This window comes from Nilaparvata lugens, chromosome 14 (genome assembly GCF_014356525.2).
Source record: "Nilaparvata lugens isolate BPH chromosome 14, ASM1435652v1, whole genome shotgun sequence".
NCBI classification, from domain to species: Eukaryota; Metazoa; Arthropoda; class Insecta; order Hemiptera; family Delphacidae; genus Nilaparvata; species Nilaparvata lugens.
This window is the reverse complement of record NC_052517.1, coordinates 20186511-20205092: the sequence shown is the minus strand read 5'-3', so window position 1 is coordinate 20205092 and position 18582 is coordinate 20186511. Positions and strand designations below refer to the sequence as shown.

The following is an 18582-nucleotide window of genomic DNA, read 5'->3' as shown; positions in this document are numbered from 1 at the left end:
TGTCTATCATTCAACAAAGCGGATAGCACTATCCTTTTCTAGCTCTGTTCCGTTGCTCGTCTTTTAACAAGGTAGAATTAATAATTAATCAACAAAATATTACATTTCAATTATGAAAATTCATTATGAAATATAATTTCTTGCTTAGTAAAATATGATTGATTATTTTAAACGAGAATGAACAGTTGATATTACATCAATAAACCTGTATCAGCTACCATCTATTGAAGGCATTGACAAGACAGAGGATCGGCAACGTTCTTCTTAATAAGAAAATATAATTTCTTGCTTGATAAAATATGATTGATTATTTTAAACGAGAATGAACAGTTGATATTACATCAATAAACCTGTATCAGCTACCATCTATTGAAGGCATTGACAAGACAGAGGATCGGCAACGTTCTTCTTAATAAGAAAATATAATTTCTTGCTTGATAAAATATAATTGATTATTTTAAACGAGAATTAACAGTTGATATTACAACAATAATCCTGTATCAGCTACCGTCTAAAGAAGTCATGTACATGACAGAGGATCGGCAACGTTGTTCTCCTATCTTTCTCCACTGCCATTATAACGTGGACCTCACTTTAGGCAATGTTAACAGTTTTCAGTGAATATTCTTACTACATTATTTATATTTGAACATTGTTGCCGCTTCTTCACCATAGTATGGTATGTTGTTATAAATGTATATGTTTATCATGCCCTTAGGCTCAACTCACACTTACGCGACTCAGGTCGAAGTCATTGACAAGACAGAGGATCGGCAACGTTGTTCTCCTATCTTTCTCCACTGCCATTATAACGTCGATCTCATTATAATAACTTGGTTTCAATTCACACAACTGACACAAATCCGGCCACCAATTCGCACAAAGTTCGCGTTCATTGGAACGTGGATTGAATAATCTAAAATACAAAGTGCGCCAGATAAACTCACTTATTTGAAAGATCAATAAAAACAGAAGTACTTCAGTTATTGTTTTAATCCTGTTTTGATCCTAATTGTTTTACTTTCCTTGCCCTATTACCATAGGTAAGGAAAGTATTGCTTTCCGAAAAAAATTAAGGTACCCCAATTTCTAAATTTCTATACGTTTCAAGGCCCCCTGAGTCCAAAAAACTGGTTTTTGGGTATTGGTCTGTATGTGTGTGTGTGTGTGTGTGTGTGTGTGTGTGTGTGTGTGTGTGTATGAGTGTATGTGCGTCTGTGTACACGATATCTCATCTCCCAATTAACGGAATGAGTTGAAATTTGGAACTTAAGGTCCTTACACTATAAGGATCCGACACGAACAATTTCGATCAAATGCAATTCAAGATGGCGGCTAAAATGGCGAAAATGTTGTCAAAAACAGGGTTTTTCGTGATTTTCTCGAAAACGGATCCAACGATTTTGATCAAATTCATACCTAAAATAGTCATTGATAAGCTCTATCAACTGCCACAAGTCTCATATCTGTAAAAATTTCAGGAGCTCCGCCCCATCAATGCAGATAGATTCCCAATTATCAGGCTTCAGATACAATTGAAACAAAAAAAATAAGTGGAGTAGATTGAGCATGAAAATCTCTACAATTAATGTTCAGTAACATTTTCACCTAAAATTGAAAATAAGCTTTAAATTCGAGAAAATGTGATTATTCAATTGCAAATTATTGTTGATTCTATTAAATCATTCACTATGAAGAGATAGCAGACCTCATGTGTGTCTTCAGCGTTATTGCCCTGTCATCAGCTGGCTCAAATCTTTGAATAGTAGATTTGAGATGCGCGGGAACACTAGCGTCAGGTGATCAATTTTCATAACGGCAAGGAAAGTTGTGTGAGTGCGCCACACCAGATTTTTTTATATGACAATACGATATCCCAATTTTTTTCCATGCAGTCTTGAAAATGACATCAGATCAATGGCGACCCCTATTGCGCATACACTGATGAAGTCGATTTTTGAAATTTGTATCCATCACTCGTTGCAGTATACCAATCGGTGTGTTGGCAATGGCGTCGCGAATGTTGTTCTTGAGGTGTGCTATGGTCCGTGGTCGATCGACATAAACCAGCGATTTCGAATAACCCCATAAAAAAATCGCATTGAGGAAACGCATGTGGAAATGAGCCTCGTCACTGAAAAAAATGACCGCGTCTTCAGGTAGGTTGTCAATCAGCATATCACATGCATTTTGACGGGCAACAAAATCGCGTTCAGTCAATTCAGGAACAACAGCCAATTCATAGGGATGGAGAATTGAAGGTCTTCATGGAAAATTCGTCAAACACTGGAGTCAGAAATTGCCATAGCAGCTGCGTGTTTGCGAGCCGCCGAACGCCGGTGAGAACGCACAACTGACTGCCTCACTCTTTCGATATTTTCTGGAGTTCTGATGGTTCGTTGAATTTCATTTCTGGGTTCAGCAACACTTCCACACTCCCGAAATGAGTTAATACACGACAGAATCGAATTACGGCCAGGAACGAGTCTGTGAGGAGGAATTTCAAATCGAGCGCGGAAGGCACGTTGTGTAGCAACAACAAGTGATCGACCATTAGAAAAGAAGCTCTCAACTGCGAAGGCCCGCTGCTCCCTAGACCAGAGCATGATCACTACTTGAGGGAGGATAAACTTGGGAACTTCCCCCCCCCTCTCTAGATGCGCCCCCTCCTGCCACTCTACGCGACGAATTCACCGCGCAGGAATTTTTTCAAATAAGTAAGTTTCTCTGGCAAACTTTGTATAATAAATGAAAGGGTGGCTTATTCAAATTCAAATTAAAATTTATTTCTCAAAAAACATACACAATTATAATAATCTAATATTATAACATCTAAAAATAAAACAAGAAAAATACTATTAAATATATAAAATGATTCCAAAACTGCAGTATATTTTTTTATGTCCATCTATGTTTAAGGAGTAGCCTACAAGGTAAAACCTGTGCGTAGACCTAAGTTGCAGTAATATAATATTTATTCAATATAAACTAAGAAATTAAACCAAAAAAAGAACAAAGATTAGTGGAACTTACACACAAATATAATTTTGTAGATTAAATTAGATAAAAGTTAGTAAAACACAATAATTATTATTCTATGATAAAAAAAAAACAAAACTTAAAAACAAGAAACAGTTGGTGCTTAGAAGATTTTTTCTTCAGTTTTATTTGATCTTATTCATTCCTCAATCTCGCAATTTATTTTTTTGCTCCGGCTTGTATTGGCAACAAAATGAGTAGGAACAAGATTTATTATCCTCTGTGATAAGTAAGTGAATTGTCTTCTACATACATTCAAATCCATCCTGTCTTGATGGAATGTTTCTCTAATAGGACGTAAATTCAAATTCAAGTTTCTTTCACAAAGAAGAAATTTATTTTTATTCTTCTTAATATATATTATAAAATTTTTTATGTACAGCTGTCGAACAGTTAGTACTTTGAATTCATTGAAAAGATCGCTTGTAGGATAAAGTCTGGGTTTGCCTAGAATTGTTTTAATAATATATTTATCGCTTATACACGTAGAGGATAGAAAATTCACGAATGACGCATCATCACGTCTCAACTACTCAACTGATTAACTTGACATTTTGCATATAGATTCTCAATTAACCAAGGATGGTTATAGACTTAATTTAAATTCCCAAGTATCTAGAAACTCACCTGAAGTGTCGGCCTTATTACTGGGCCCGGGGGCAGGACTCGGGGGTCTCACTAGCTGTTGCACGGAGTCCGCACCGTTCTCTAGTGATGACGTCACATCTGAAGATGGTGCGGTCACTCCTGATGCCATAGAAGACGTTGAGGCCACACTTGATGACGTCACAGCTGTTATAGAGGACGATGACATAGTCACTCCTGATGCCGGTGCGGCCACATTTGAGGGCGAGGATGCTGATGACGTCACAGCTGTTGGCACCGGAGGAATCTTGCGTTCTCTCGGAGGAGGCGGAGGAGGTTGTGAGGAGGAGGAGGATGAGGAGACGGGGGGAGGTGGCGGTTCCCCTGAAAAAAAGCAGTTCGATAATCAATACAGTTGTTGTCTGGTATTTTTCCGTAATGAAAAACACAAAAGTGGGTGACAATATTTATATTAGTGTTTTTCATTATCCTAGTTCAATAATCAGTCAATCAATAGCTTTATTCGACACTAACACCAGTGGCGGCTCCTCTTAAGGTTGAACAACCCCTAACAAATCAGGCAATAAAAAGAGTCTTTCCTTTTTTAAAACGTCTTAATAACACCTCAATTTGATGGTCATATTATTGAAAATTATTTTCCCAATTCCGACAAAATTCATACAACAGAAAGCCAGAACAGATAGTCCAACATTTTGAATTTGCGCGGTCCGAAGTAGGAACGCATAGCAATTGCAACCCCCTATGACGCGTCGCTCATATGGAAGAATATTCAAATTCAAATTTTATTTATTCAAACTCACAATATTCACATTCAGAATCAATAAGAAAAACAAAACACTCAGCTCAGTAAGATGAAAAATAATTAATGGAAGATTAATAAAATAAATTACTGGTATGTTTTATTAGAAATACGGTAAATTTGTGAATTGGAATAAAAAATACTACCTGCTGGAAGTATACAATACTCCACGTTTGCAAGCAGGAATGAATATCACTTCAACTAATTTTAAATGCATGAATAAAAGGAGAAAGAAAAAGAAAAGACTAGCAACCATTCACTCTCACATTCACTCACCTTGCACACTTTCCAATAACAGCTCATCTTACTAATGCTTATTGCCAGCCACCAAAATTACATTTAAACTACGAAATAACATTAAATAAGGATTCTAAATGGTCAGGCATAAGACCTCTGAGCCATCTAAGAATTCTTTTTTTGAAAACAAGTTGATTTTGAACCCTCTTGATTTCAATTGGGATGTTATTAAAAAACTTGGGGCCAAGAAATACAAACGATTTCTGGAAACAAGTGGTATACGATTTGGGAAGTCTCAGTAAATCAGCTGTCACTCTCCTAGTTTGATAGCTGGGAACATCCCTGAGCAACGTATGACCACCGTTTCCAGACATTACAAAGAACATATACAGGACCTTAAACACATACATATATCTAAGAGGCAAATAACATTGGAAGCATAAAGTGCTGGCAAACCAGTTGGTTGCTATGACAACGGAAGGCTCTTCCAGTCATTGTATAGAAACTAACAATACGATACCAACAATATCGATCTATGAAGACTGTCTTCGTATGCGATAGTCGATAGTATCCACACTACAGACGACAGACCACGTTGAAAAGTTTTGTTTGTTTTGATTTGAGGATTGTAAGTGATGGAGTAGGCTAATAAACGAAATAAACGTGTGTGTAATAAACGAGGATAATGTAAGTGATCGTGTAATAAACTGAAGCTATATTTATTCTATTAAAAATTTATTGGATGGTTGAATATTTAGTTGATAACAATTGAGAATGAAATTGAAATTGACCTCCAAATCTTGAGAATTCCGCACAAGCTGTAGGGGGTTGCATGAGCGCGTGGCATTCGTCAAGTTCAAAGCCAAATTTTAAACAGTTTGAACGCTCATAAAAGAAATCAAAAAGTCAAAGAATCAAATTAAATGAATCTTATTGGAAATTAATTCTTCTATCCAACCATATCCTTACAATTCGATTTTTTTTTTTGACTAATAGTTTACTAGTTATTGACGTTTTTCAAAAATATCGGAAAAATCCATTCATATTTAAAGCTAAGGTATAACAAAGTTTTACTGGACATTTTCTGTTGCAAATTCCATGTAGAATCTACGGTCTTCGTCTGTTACAAGCGGCAGTTTTAAAAAATAATTGTGCTATTGTATTTCCAGGCTAATAATATTAAGACTGATATGTAGAACAGTTTTGGGCTTTCTATTTCTGTTGTATTGTTTCAATCTTCTAACTTATTCATTTCACTTATTGTTATCTCTTACAGTGACTTGACAAAATGATATAATTAAAGTTCTATGAAATGACAATTTAATAATCCCTATTTATTGCATTCTTATTTCCTATCAAAGTTAGGATTGGTATCTGCAACCTCCAAACTATATTTACACCAGCCGCCACTGACTAAAACTAACTTATATTACAGTTTTTCATTATTTCAATAGTCAGTCAAACAATAGTTCTATTCAACACTAACACACGATCAAAAACAATACAATCAAAATACATAGTCGAGTGGATTAGACGCTGGCTTTATAATTCAGAAGTAATATCTCCCAAACTATAGTAACCTTTTCAAACGTTTTACCATAAACACTATTAGTTACCTAGTGTCTTTTTTTTTAAATTTGAAAAAAGGAAACTTGGGAAAAAGTGCTGGAACTAAAAGTGTGAAAAGGTTTGAAAGGCCTACTATGTATTTCTATAACTTAATAAATTTGTGTCTCATTCACATGTTATCTCATACGGTTAATGAGATAATTGAAGATTGGACAGCTTCTAATTCATTGTGTCTTAATAAGGACAAAACTCAAATTTTGGAATTTGGATTTAGATTACAACCTGACAATGCAAAGTTTCTTGGTATAACAGTTCAAAGCAATTTAAAATGGGACCTACACATCAAAATATTATGTGGCAAACTATCGAAGGGAATTTTTATATTGAATAGATTGAAGTTCATTGTTGATAAGAGTGTTTTAATTTCAGTGTATTTTACTTATCTTCATTCTCATTTGTATTATGGTGTTGTTGCCTGGGGTGATGATACGAATGCAAAGAAACTATTTGTGTTACAGAAACGAGCAGTAAGGGTTATTGCTAATGTGAATAGTCGTTTTCATTGTGTGGATTTATTTAGAAAATTCAACATTTTGACAGTACCAGCTATTTACATTCTTGAATGTCTTATGTATGTGAAAATTAATTTAGCAAGTATTTCTGTAAATAGCAACGTTCACAACCATTACACAAGAAATTCTGAATCTCTTAGAGTGAACCAGTGCAATTATGCAAATACATTGAACTGCTTTAAGGAGTTTGATATAAGAGCTTATAATAAGCTTCCTGCACATTTGAAGGAGCTAGAAGTGGGTAAATTTAAGAGAACCATGAAAAATATTTTAATAGAAAAATGCCCGTATAGAAAAGAGGAGTTTTTAATTTGAGGGTATTTTTGTTTTGCTGTTTAAATGCTTGTGTTTGAATTTTTATTTCTATGAATGTAAATACTTTTTATTTACCATGTTAAATTTATTATGACGATGCTATGCATTTGTATATAAATGTTTTTCGCAATAAAGAAATCTTGAATCTTGAATCTTTTCACCCACCTTTCTCAGCGTCCAGGGAAGCCTTGGGAGTTGCTCCATCCTGGCTAGAGGGTGCAGGCGTGGGGGTGGACTCCACCCCATCTGCTTGAGGGGGTTGTGACCCTCCTACTACACGTTGGTCTTCTACCATTTTGCGAAATTTGGCCTGAAAACAGACAAACAACACACACTGTTATTATAAGGGAAAAGATAGCATATCCAAAGATAGTACAAGAAGATATCCCATGGTAAAGGATCGTCTATGTTGCAAATTTCTTCTCCGATTACTGTCTAATAATAGCAGTGTTTGATTAGCAATGGTATTGCTATCATTGTCTATCATTCAACAAAGCGGATAGCACTATCTCTTTCTCGCTTTGCTCTGTTGCCAGATCGTCTTTTAACAATGTAGAATTAATAATTAATTAACAAAATATTTCATCTTAATTATGAAAATTAATCATGAAATTATTGAAAAAAATATAATATCTTGCTTACTAAAATATAATAATTGATTATTTCAACAGAGAATGAACAGTCAATATTAAACCTGTATCAGCTACCGTCTATAGAAGGCATTGACAAGACAGAGGTTCGGCAATGTTGTTCTGCTATCTTTCTCCACTGCCATTATAACGTGAACCTCACTATAGGTCCTCTCTGCCACACAGCCCTTGTATCTTGAAGGAGTGCCTCAGATATGCTAGATTCTACTACGCAGGGAGTATATTCATTATATTATAGTTACACAATTATTATGTAAATATGCTTTTCGCCACACTGCACAGAAAGCAGCTGTAGATCTAAAAGACATTGTTTGCAGACGACTCTCGTCTGACGTCAGAACAGGTTTCTTTCAGGCCTAGGCCGGAAAGAGTACCCTTTCCAGCCGCTAACATGGAACTAAGAAAGGTGATCAAAACAGCTGATCAAAAAACTTTTCATTATTTGTGTTCATTATTCAATAATTAAAACATTTTATAATAATATCATCTTATTGTCATTTGAAAGAATAAAAAATTATAAACTCAACCTCCCACATAATTGAACATCATCTTTTAGGTTATTTAGACAAATCAGAATAAAAAATAAAAATACTTGGACAATTTCCTGATATTCAGATTACCTCAGATTTGCTAGAGCTATCACCTTCCACTTCTGCTTTCGGAAGTGCTAAGTAAACAACTATTCTCATATATTATATATTGTTTATTTTTGTGTGTGGCGAAAAAAAGCGTTCGCACCACGGGCAAAAATGTTTTTCCGGCTCTCAATCTTTTCTAGTCCTCGGCCTACGGCCTCGGGACTTGAAAACCAATTTCGACCCGGAAAAATCTCATTTCCTGCTCTAGGTGCGAAATATACTATTTCTGATGAATAAATAAGTTGAATGTAGACCTGTGCATCAGTGATGAGCCTCCTCATTGGAGCCGACTGCGGCTAACTAGCAGCGATGACGTCATCTTCCACTAGTTCCCAGGCATTATAGTTCACTTCTAATTCACTTCCAAAATTCTAGTTCTTTTCCGACAACCTAGTTCATTGCTTGCTGAACTAAGAGATGGGTCCGCTCATTGTCTGCATTGTAACTGGAACAGAAGAAAGGATTGAAATTATGAAATTGGAACATGGATTGAAATTGGATCGGACTGGAATTGAACTTCTGGAACAAATAAAATAGTTGCCATAGAGAAGAGATAGTATAAAAAGATATCCCATGGTAAAAGGACCATCATGTTGCAAATTTCTTCTCCAATTACTGTCGACTACTGACTGTCTATTATTAGTGTGTTGTTGGGAGTGTAAGAGTGTAAGAAGGGCACAGTATGAGAGACTACCAGCGTCACATAGCTTCACCAAAAACAACTACTAGGACTATCGGCTTCAGTTAACACTCACATTTGCAACATAGACACCCTATACACTGTCTATTATTAGTGTGTTGTTGGGAGTGTAAGAGTGTAAGAAGGGCACAGTATGAGAGACTACCAGCGTCACATAGCTTCACCAAAAACGACTACTAGGACTATCGGCTTCAGTTAACACTCATATTTGCAACATAGACACCCTATACACTGTCTATTATTAGTGTGTTGTTGGGAGTGTAAGAGTGTAAGAAGGGCACAGTATGAGAGACTACCGGCGTCACATAGCTTCACCAAAAACAACTACTAGGACTATCGGCTTCAGTTAACACTCACATTTGCAACATAGACACCCTATACACTGTCTATTATTAGTGTGTTGTTGGGAGTGTAAGAGTGTAAGAAGGGCACAGTATGAGAGACTACCAGCGTCACATAGCTTCACCAAATACAACTACTAGGACTATCGGCTTCAGTTAACACTCACATATGCAACATAGACACCCTATACACTGTCTATTATTAGTGTGTTGTTGGGAGTGTAAGAGTGTAAGAAGGGCACAGTATGAGAGACTACCAGCGTCACATAGCTTCACCAAAAACAACTACTAGGACTATCGGCTTCAGTTAACACTCATATTTGCAACATAAACGCCCTATACTCTTCTTACGCTATATTATAGTGAGGTCTACGTTATAAAGTCAGCACCTAATTAACATTGGTGTTGCTATCCTTGACTACCATTCAACAAAGCAGATAGCTCTATCTCTTTACACCTCCGCACTGTTCCCCGATCGGTTTTCAACAAAGTAGAAATATATATTTAGGGCCGTTTGCACAGTGGAAGCTTAAACTGAATTCAATCAGCTGTTGGCTTTAAATCAAAATGAATCACATAACAAATGATTCTTGATATCGATTAAGTCCTGTTTAAGATAATTTTTAGTTTAAACTAGCACTGTGAAAACAGCACTAAATCAACAAAATATTTAATCCTAACTATCAAGATTTACTATTCAATAATTGAAATATTCTATTGACAAATACAATATGATTCAATAATGAATTGAGATTGAATACCTTGGTAATTACATAATCTTTGAGAATACTAAGGTACCTTCATATAAAGTGAGATCCACGTTATAATGACATAATGTCTATCATTCGACAAAGCTTTCTAAATGCTCCAAACACAATCTGTCAACGATGTAGATTAGGAAGAGGATAGCGCTACCTGATTTTTCAGATGATAGACAAGGATAGCAACACCAATGTTAATCAGGTGCTGACTTTATAACGTGAACCTCACTATAGATCTAATAGGGAAACAATTCTCTTAGAAAGACAGTATAAAGCTGGATTCCCAAATATCAGTCTTAGTGAGAATATAATTTCTATGAATTTTAATAGGACTATTCATACTCGCTCAGCCGGGTGAGTGAGAATAGTCCCATAAGATCTCAGGGGATTATATTTTCACTATGCCGGTCACTTTCACTAATACTGCTAGGCCTATATAGGAATTTTATAAAACTAGAATCATTTGTTACGTATTTACCAAACCCAGGTCAACTAAAATCTTGTCTCACATCAAAGCTTTATACTTAATGTATTAGAATTTTTGTTACTTGAGAGAGATTTGAAAACTGACATTTTGAAAGCGATTTTAACCTATAAAACATCAGTAAAACAGTTGGAATAATCAAATTTTATACTGTGATTCACTCAATTAAAACTCTTAACACAGGATTTCATTAAATTTACTACAGTATAAAGCTGTGTTTACACCAAAGTTATTAACAAAATGCTAATAACTTAGATCAATTAGATTGAACATAACTTATCATACACAAAATGAACATATGTGTTTGTCAAGTTGCGTTCAATCTAATAAAATGTATGAGGATTAAGTTATTAACATTTTGTTAATAACTTTGGTGTAAATGCAGTTTTATAGTTTTCTCAAATGGAATAACTTAGTACCTGAGCATAATATAGTTTGAATACAATGTTTACAATGGTATTTATCGTAGAATAATCAAAATTATTCACCTCAAAAATGGTGTAGACTCGCAGTTATTTTGGATTTATTTTCACATGCACTACACACCATAACTTCAAAAACAACACTTAAAACTGGCATTATAAACAAAAATTATTTCAAACATTTCAAAAAGGTTAACGATCAATTTCATATAGTATAGTTTCATACTATAGTATATAGTTTCATATATAACTATAAATGCAGTTTTATAGTTTTCTCAAATGGAATAACTTAGTACCTGAGCATAAAATAGTTTGAATACAATGTTTACAATGGTATTTATCGTAAAATAATCAAAATTATTCACCTCAAAAATGGTGTAAACAGACTCGCAGTTATTTTGAATTCATTTTCACATGCACTACACACCATGACTTCAAAAACAACACTTAAAACTGGCACTATAAACAAAAATTATTTCAAGCATTTCAAAAAGGTTAACGATCAATTTCAAAACAGCTAACCGCCATTGAGTTCCTAATTCGATTTGACAGAAAACTGCGTTGCGCAAAGGAGGGTCATATGATACGGAACAATATTGTGATGATACGGAACGTTGCTGAACAGGGAACGGACAAGAATTGGTTCTCCTACAATAAAAAGTAACTTTATACTTTGTATAATTATTATTAATACCGAGGGTATCTCGTATAATACAGTATATAACTTAGTTATATAGTTAATGCTTGATGAAAATCATAGAATGAGGATATGCCTTTATTTTTATCATTCAAAAATTGAAAATAACTCACGGATAAATTTTTTTATCTAAATTTTGTCATATGATACGGAACAATATTGTGATGATACGGAACGTTGCTGAACAGGGAACGGACAAGACTTGGTTCTCCTATAAATAAGAATATAAAGTAACTTTAAACTTTGTATTATTATTATTAATACCGAGGGTATCTCGTATAATACAGTATATAACTTAGTTATATAGTTAATGCTTGATGAAAATGATAGAATGAGGAAATGCCTTTATTTTTATCATTCAAAAATTGAAAATAACTAACGAATAATTTTTTTTTCTTCATTTAATAGTTGGATAATGGAAAAATCTGAGAATTGCCAAAATTCCGGGGTTTATTATTTTCAGGGGTGGAGTCACTTCCTGTTGTTACAGATAAATCCGGATCAATCTGTCAAGAAAAATTTAGGGCTATTTCTTGAGAATTGAGAATTTGTATGGACTTTAATGGATTTGATGAGAATAAACACAGTTCAGAGATAATTGACAAAATATTCAATCTCAATAATTGCATATCATATGTTTAATAAATTATTCAATCATTGAAAAATCATTTTCAAAGAATATATTTTTTGAAAATGAAATATAATTGATTATTTCAAATACGAATATACAGTTGTTATTGATTACATCGGAGCTGATATCAGCTATAAAACAGTAGCAAGGCAGAGAATCGACACCGCTGTTATCTTATCTTTCATCACTGCCAGAATAACGTGGACCCCACTGTATGCAGGATGAACTGAACTCCATAGGAACTGAGACTCACCCTAGATTAATCTCAAATCTCCGAAATTTACCATAATTTACAGTCATATAATCCGATAGGTCTTGTTGTATTTACAAGAATTACTGACGTTTTAATTTGAAAAAAGTGTGAGGATAATTATTCAAGAATGAGATATGAGAAACAAAGATTTCAATTTTTCAAGACTGAGTCATAACTGTAGAATAACAAAACACTATAGTGAGGTCCACGTTATAATGGCAGTGGAGAAAGATAGAAGAACAACATGCCGATCCTCACTGTCTTGTCAATGCCTTCTGTAGACGGTAGCTGATACAGTTTATTGATGTGATATCAACGGTTCATTCTCGTTTAAAATAATCAATATATTATATTTTATAAAGCAAGGAATTATATTTTTAATAATTTCATGATTGAGATTGAATATTTTGTTATTCAATTATCTACATCTAATTCTACATCGTTAAAAGACAATCTGGCTACAGAGCAAATCGAGAAAGAGATAGCGTTTTCCGCTTTGTTGAATGATAGAAATGCATCGCTAATCAAACATTACCATTATAACGTGGACCTCACTATAGAACGGAACAAGGAACGTTGCACGAAATAAGCTCACAAAGATACGCAACGACAGAGAAAGATACGGAACAGCTTGACTGCTATGATACATAATTTTACATGGGAGATTCACGTATTTTCATTAATATTTAATTAATTTTCACTTCTCCAAACCTCTATTAGCTAAAGACTTAATTTCTTTTAGAAAATTGCTCCGACACTCATGAATAGAGAGTGATATCCATTATAGTTTCAGAATTTCAGGACATTAAAAAAAAGATTTCTCATTGACCATTGATCATAGATGGAGTAAGAAATATTGAGAAATAGGGGGGATGAGAGATGAGAAGGAAACAGAGAGTGATATGAGAATGAGAGAGAGAAGAAAGCGCGAGTTAAGAGAGAGAGAGAGAGAGAGAGTGAGAGTGAGTGAGAGACAGTGACGGTGAGTGAAAGAGCATGACAGAGATGAAAATGATGGGGGAAAGAGAGAGAAGAGAACGAATGAGAGAGTGTTATAGAGTGAGAGAGCGAATGAGAGAGTGTTATAGAGTGAGAGAGAGCGAATGAGAGAGTGTATAGAGAGAGAGAGAGAGAGAGAGAGAGAGAGAGAGAGAGAGAGAGAGAGAGAGAGAACGAATGAGAGTGTGCTATAGAGAGAGATAGAGTGATTGATTAATTGATTGAGTACTTTATTTATGTAGATTGCAATATATACTGGCTTATACACTTATATACAATAGCTTACAATAAGTTACAGCAAAATTATAGATGAATTTACAAAATATAAATTAAGAAAATAATTATTGAGCTGTAAATGATATGAAAAAAGCAATTTGTGATAACTATAGATAATATTGTAATGCATCTACATAAATTGGCGGAGCTTTGGACATATCAATGTCCATTCTTTGGAAAGAATATTCGAAGTATTCTTCCCACTAACTCTCTACCAGAGAGAGAAAGAGACAGTGAGTGAAAGAGCATAATGAGAAAAAATCATGAGGGAAAGGGAGAGAGTGAATATAAGAGTGTGTTATAGAGAGAGAGAGAATGAAAGAGAGAGAGAGAGAGACAGTGAGTGAAAGAGCATAAAGAGAAAAAATCATGAGGGAAAGAGAGAGAGTGAATATGAGAGAGTGTTATAGAGAGAGAGAGAATATAAGAGAGTGTTATAGAGAGAGAGAATATGAGAGAGTGTTATAGAGAGAGAGAATAAAAGAAACACAGTGAAAAGGTGAGTCATGTATGTATAGTAGGAGAGGATATATATTATTGATCTACACTGAAACACACAGGCAAGAGGGCACCCTATGTTTTCCAGCCTCTCCCCTCCTACTTGCCCCTAAACCAACCCTCATCAAAGGGGCTGCTTGCTCATCTTTTCTCTCTCTCTCTCTCTCACCCTCCAACACCCTTTCACTCTCTCCCACTCCATTAAATCTCACCTCTCTCTCCCTCGATTTCTAATCAACATCAAATTGCGTCCCATCTTCACATTATCGAATTGTTCAATCTGCGAATAGAAGTTTTGTGAAGGAATAAAAATAGTGTTTTTAATGAAAACACTGGAATTTTATCAAAAATATCACTACTTGTAACTATAAATTATAAATAAGTGATATTTTTTAGAAGAAGAAAAGTCGAAGATGAAGATGAAGAAGGAGATTGATTGATTGAGTACTTTATTTATGTAGATTACAATATATACTGGCTTATACACTTATATACAATGGCTCACAATACAGCAAAATTAAAGATGAATTTACATAATATAGACTAAGAAAATAATTATTGAACTGTATATGATATGAAAATAGTTATTTGTGCAACTAGTGCGCAAAGTGACAGTTTGCTGCACCGAAAGAAACGTTTACGCCCGAGCCGTAGGCGAGGGCGGAATGGCTTCTTGAGTGCAGCAGAGGAACTTTGCGCACGTATTTCACATTAAGTTTTTCCTACAGTTACCATTGAATATGAAAAGTGGGTAATTATGGGTAAAATTGCCTGAAATGCATCAAATGTAAATCTGTGTAATTTTATTATTAATAAATAAAATAGAATGTAGTATGTGAAGAAGAGGGAGAAGAAGATGAAGAATAGAAGACAAATATGAAGATGATGAATTAGAAAATGGAGAAAAAGTAGAAGAAGAAGATGATGATTATGTTGAAGATGGAGGAGAAGAAGATGAAAAAGAAGAAGATGATGATGTTGATGGAGAAGAAGAAGAAGAAGAAAATTATGAAGAAAGAAAAGGAAGAGAAGAAGAAGAAGAAGAAGAGGGAGAAGAAAACAGGGTGGTAGGGAGTAATAGTTCGATGAGTCAGCAGCTGAAAAGGCAGGAAAAGTTTTATGAATGAAGAAGGAAGTAATCTATATTATGAGGAGGGTGAACTGGAAACGATCAAGTTTGTACTGCTGAAGGAGGAGGAGGAGGTGAATACGAGGTGTATAGACGAGAAAGAAAAGAAAACAGTGAAAAATATTGAAGAGCTTGTAGTTTTCAGCAGTTCAGAAAGTGAGATATGATAAGAAAGCAAGAGGAGGAGGAGGAGGTAGGAGGAGAAGGAGAAGGAGGAGGAAGAGGAGGAGGAGGAGGAGGAGGAGGAGGAGGAGGAGGAGGAAGAAGAGGTTTAGGAGGAGGAGAATAAAGAACAGTTAAATAATAATAATAATGGAGATACAGGCCTAGCAGAGGTAATTCAATTGAAGAAATAAAATTAGAACACCAACATCATTATTATCATGGAAAATCAGTTTAGTAACTTGTGACTTTTCTCAGTTTTTCATAGCGTTTTTCAACATCTCTAAATTACAATAATGTTCTGGTATTAGTCATACCACTACGTAAAAAATCTGGTGTGGCGCACTCACACAACTTTCCTTGACGTTATGAAAATAGATCACCTGACGCTAGTGTTCCCGCGCATCTCAAGTCTACGGCCCTTGTTATACGGACAGAAAAAACGCGACAGATAAAACGCCGACGCTGAACTAACAATTCAGTGCTGTTATACGAGCAGCAATAACGCCGCGTCGTCGACGCCAGGGAGCTGTTATACGAGCAGCAAACACGCCGCGGCAGGCTCCGAGGGAGCCAAGTGTACGCCCGGAGGAGTATGGTGGGGGGGGGGGAAGTACGGATCTGCCGCGTAAAAGCTGCCCGTATAACAGTACTCGCGTCATTTCTATCGCGTTTTTTCTGCCAATTTTACCGGTCCGGTCGCGTTGTCGACGCTGATGCCGGGTTTACAGGGTCCGACGCGACAGATAAAACGTTCGTATAACTTGCACACAGTGACGTCCATTGCTCGGTAGGCTTGGCGTCTACGTGGCGAAAAATCTGTCGCGTTTTTTCTGTCCGTATAACATGGGCCTACTATTCAAAGATTTGAGCCAGCTGGTGACAGGGCAATAACGCTGGAGACACACATGAGGTCTGCTATCTCTTCATAGTGAATGATTTAATAGAATCAACAATAATTTGCAATTGAATAATCACATTTACTCGAATTTAAAGCTTATTTCCAATTTTAGGTGAAAATGTTACTGAACATTAATTGTAGAGATATTCATGCTGAATCTTTTCCACTAAATTTTTTTGTTTAAATTGTATCTGAAGCCTGATAATTGGGAATCTATCTGCTTTGATGGGGCGGAGCTCCTGAAATTTTTACAGATATGGGACTTGTGGCAGTTGATAGAGCTTATCGATGACTATTTTAGGTATGAATTTGATCAAAATCGTTGGAGCCGTTTCCGAGAAAATAACGAAAAACCCTGTTTTTGACAACATTTCCGCCATTTTAGCCGCCATCTTGAATTGCATTTGATCAGAATTGTTCGTGTCGGATCCTTATAGTGTAAGGACCTTAAGTTCCAAATTTCAAGTCATTCCATTAATTGGGAGATGAGATATCGTGTACACAGACGCACATACACTCATACACACACACACACACCACACACACACACACACACCACACACACACACACACACACACATACAGACCAATACCCAAAAACCAGTTTTTTGGACTCAGGGGACCTTGAAATGTATAGAAATTTAGAAATTGGGGTACCTTAATTTTTTTCGGAAAGCAATACTTTCCTTACCTATGGTAATAGGGCAAGGAAAGTAAAAATTAGAACACCAACATATATTATCATGGAAAATCAGTTTAGTAACTTGTGACTTTTCTCAGTTTTTCATAGCGTTTCATAGCAACACCTCTAAATAACAATAATGTTCTGGTATTAGTCATACCACTACGTAAATAAGATGAAACAATATTTTCTTGATGAATAAAATATAATTGATTATTTTAAACAAGAATGAACAGTTGATATTACATCAGCACCAGATATGCCGCCGGTACCAGCTACCCTCCCTCCATAGAAATAAGTAACTTATGCAGTAGTCAGTATCACTATAGTGTGGGCGTACACCGGTTAGTCAAGACAAGACATGATCAGACACGTTCAGTCACAATACTTCACATAACTGCTTGTGACGCAACTCACACTGATTAGTCATTGCAATTAGACAAGTCTTCATAAGACAAGACTAGTCACGTTTAGTTACAATACTTCACATAGCTGCTTGTGACGCAACTCACACTGATCAGTCATTGCAATTAGACATGTCTTCATAAGACAAGACTAGTCACGTTTAGTCACAATACTTCACATAGCTGCTTGTGACGCAACTCACACTGATTAGTCATTGCAATTAGACATGTCTTCATAAGACAAGACTAGTCACGTTTAGTCACAATACTTCACATAGCTGCTTGTGACGCAACTCTCACTGATTAGTCATTGCAATTAGACATGTCTTCATAAGACAAGACTAGTCACGTTTAGTCACAATACTTCACATAGCTGCTTGTGACGCAACTCACACTGATTAGTCATTGCAATTAGACTTGTCTTCATAAGACAAGACTAGTCACTTTTAGTCACAATACTCCACATAGCTGCTTGTGACACAACTCACACTGATTAGTCATTGCAATTAGACATGTCTTCATAAGACAAGACTAGTCACGTTTAGTCACAATACTTCACATAGCTGCTTGTGACGCAACTCACACTGATTAGTCATTGCAATTAGACATGTCTTCAAAAGCAACTATGTGAAGTATTGTGACTAAACGTGTCTGATCATGTCTTGTCTTGACTAACCGGTGTGTAGGCCCAGCCTAAAGCTAGAACTTTGTAAGGCTTTAGAAAAACAGCATTGCATGCCATTTGAACTGAGAGGGGAATCAAATTGAATAAGTGGATTATTTGAGGCTTATCCCCTCTCTCTCTTTATAACAGCTA

The 18582-nt window shown here is 35.5% G+C and overlaps 1 protein-coding gene across 1 annotated transcript in view; it reads right to left on the bottom strand.

Moving 5' to 3' along the window:
• LOC111061885 overlaps positions 1 to 11651 on the bottom strand; it is a 72427-nt gene extending 60776 nt beyond the window's left edge. Inside the window, exons 1-4 of the mRNA XM_039441209.1 lie at positions 11499 to 11651; positions 8680 to 8870; positions 7303 to 7447; positions 3667 to 4008 (exon numbers count right to left, since the gene is read on the bottom strand). Coding sequence (XP_039297143.1) covers positions 3667 to 4008; positions 7303 to 7447; positions 8680 to 8706 — 514 coding nt within the window. The 5' untranslated portion in view covers positions 8707 to 8870; positions 11499 to 11651. The remainder of the gene's footprint in view (positions 1 to 3666; positions 4009 to 7302; positions 7448 to 8679; positions 8871 to 11498) is intronic.
• Positions 11652 to 18582: the final 6931 nt, after the last annotated feature.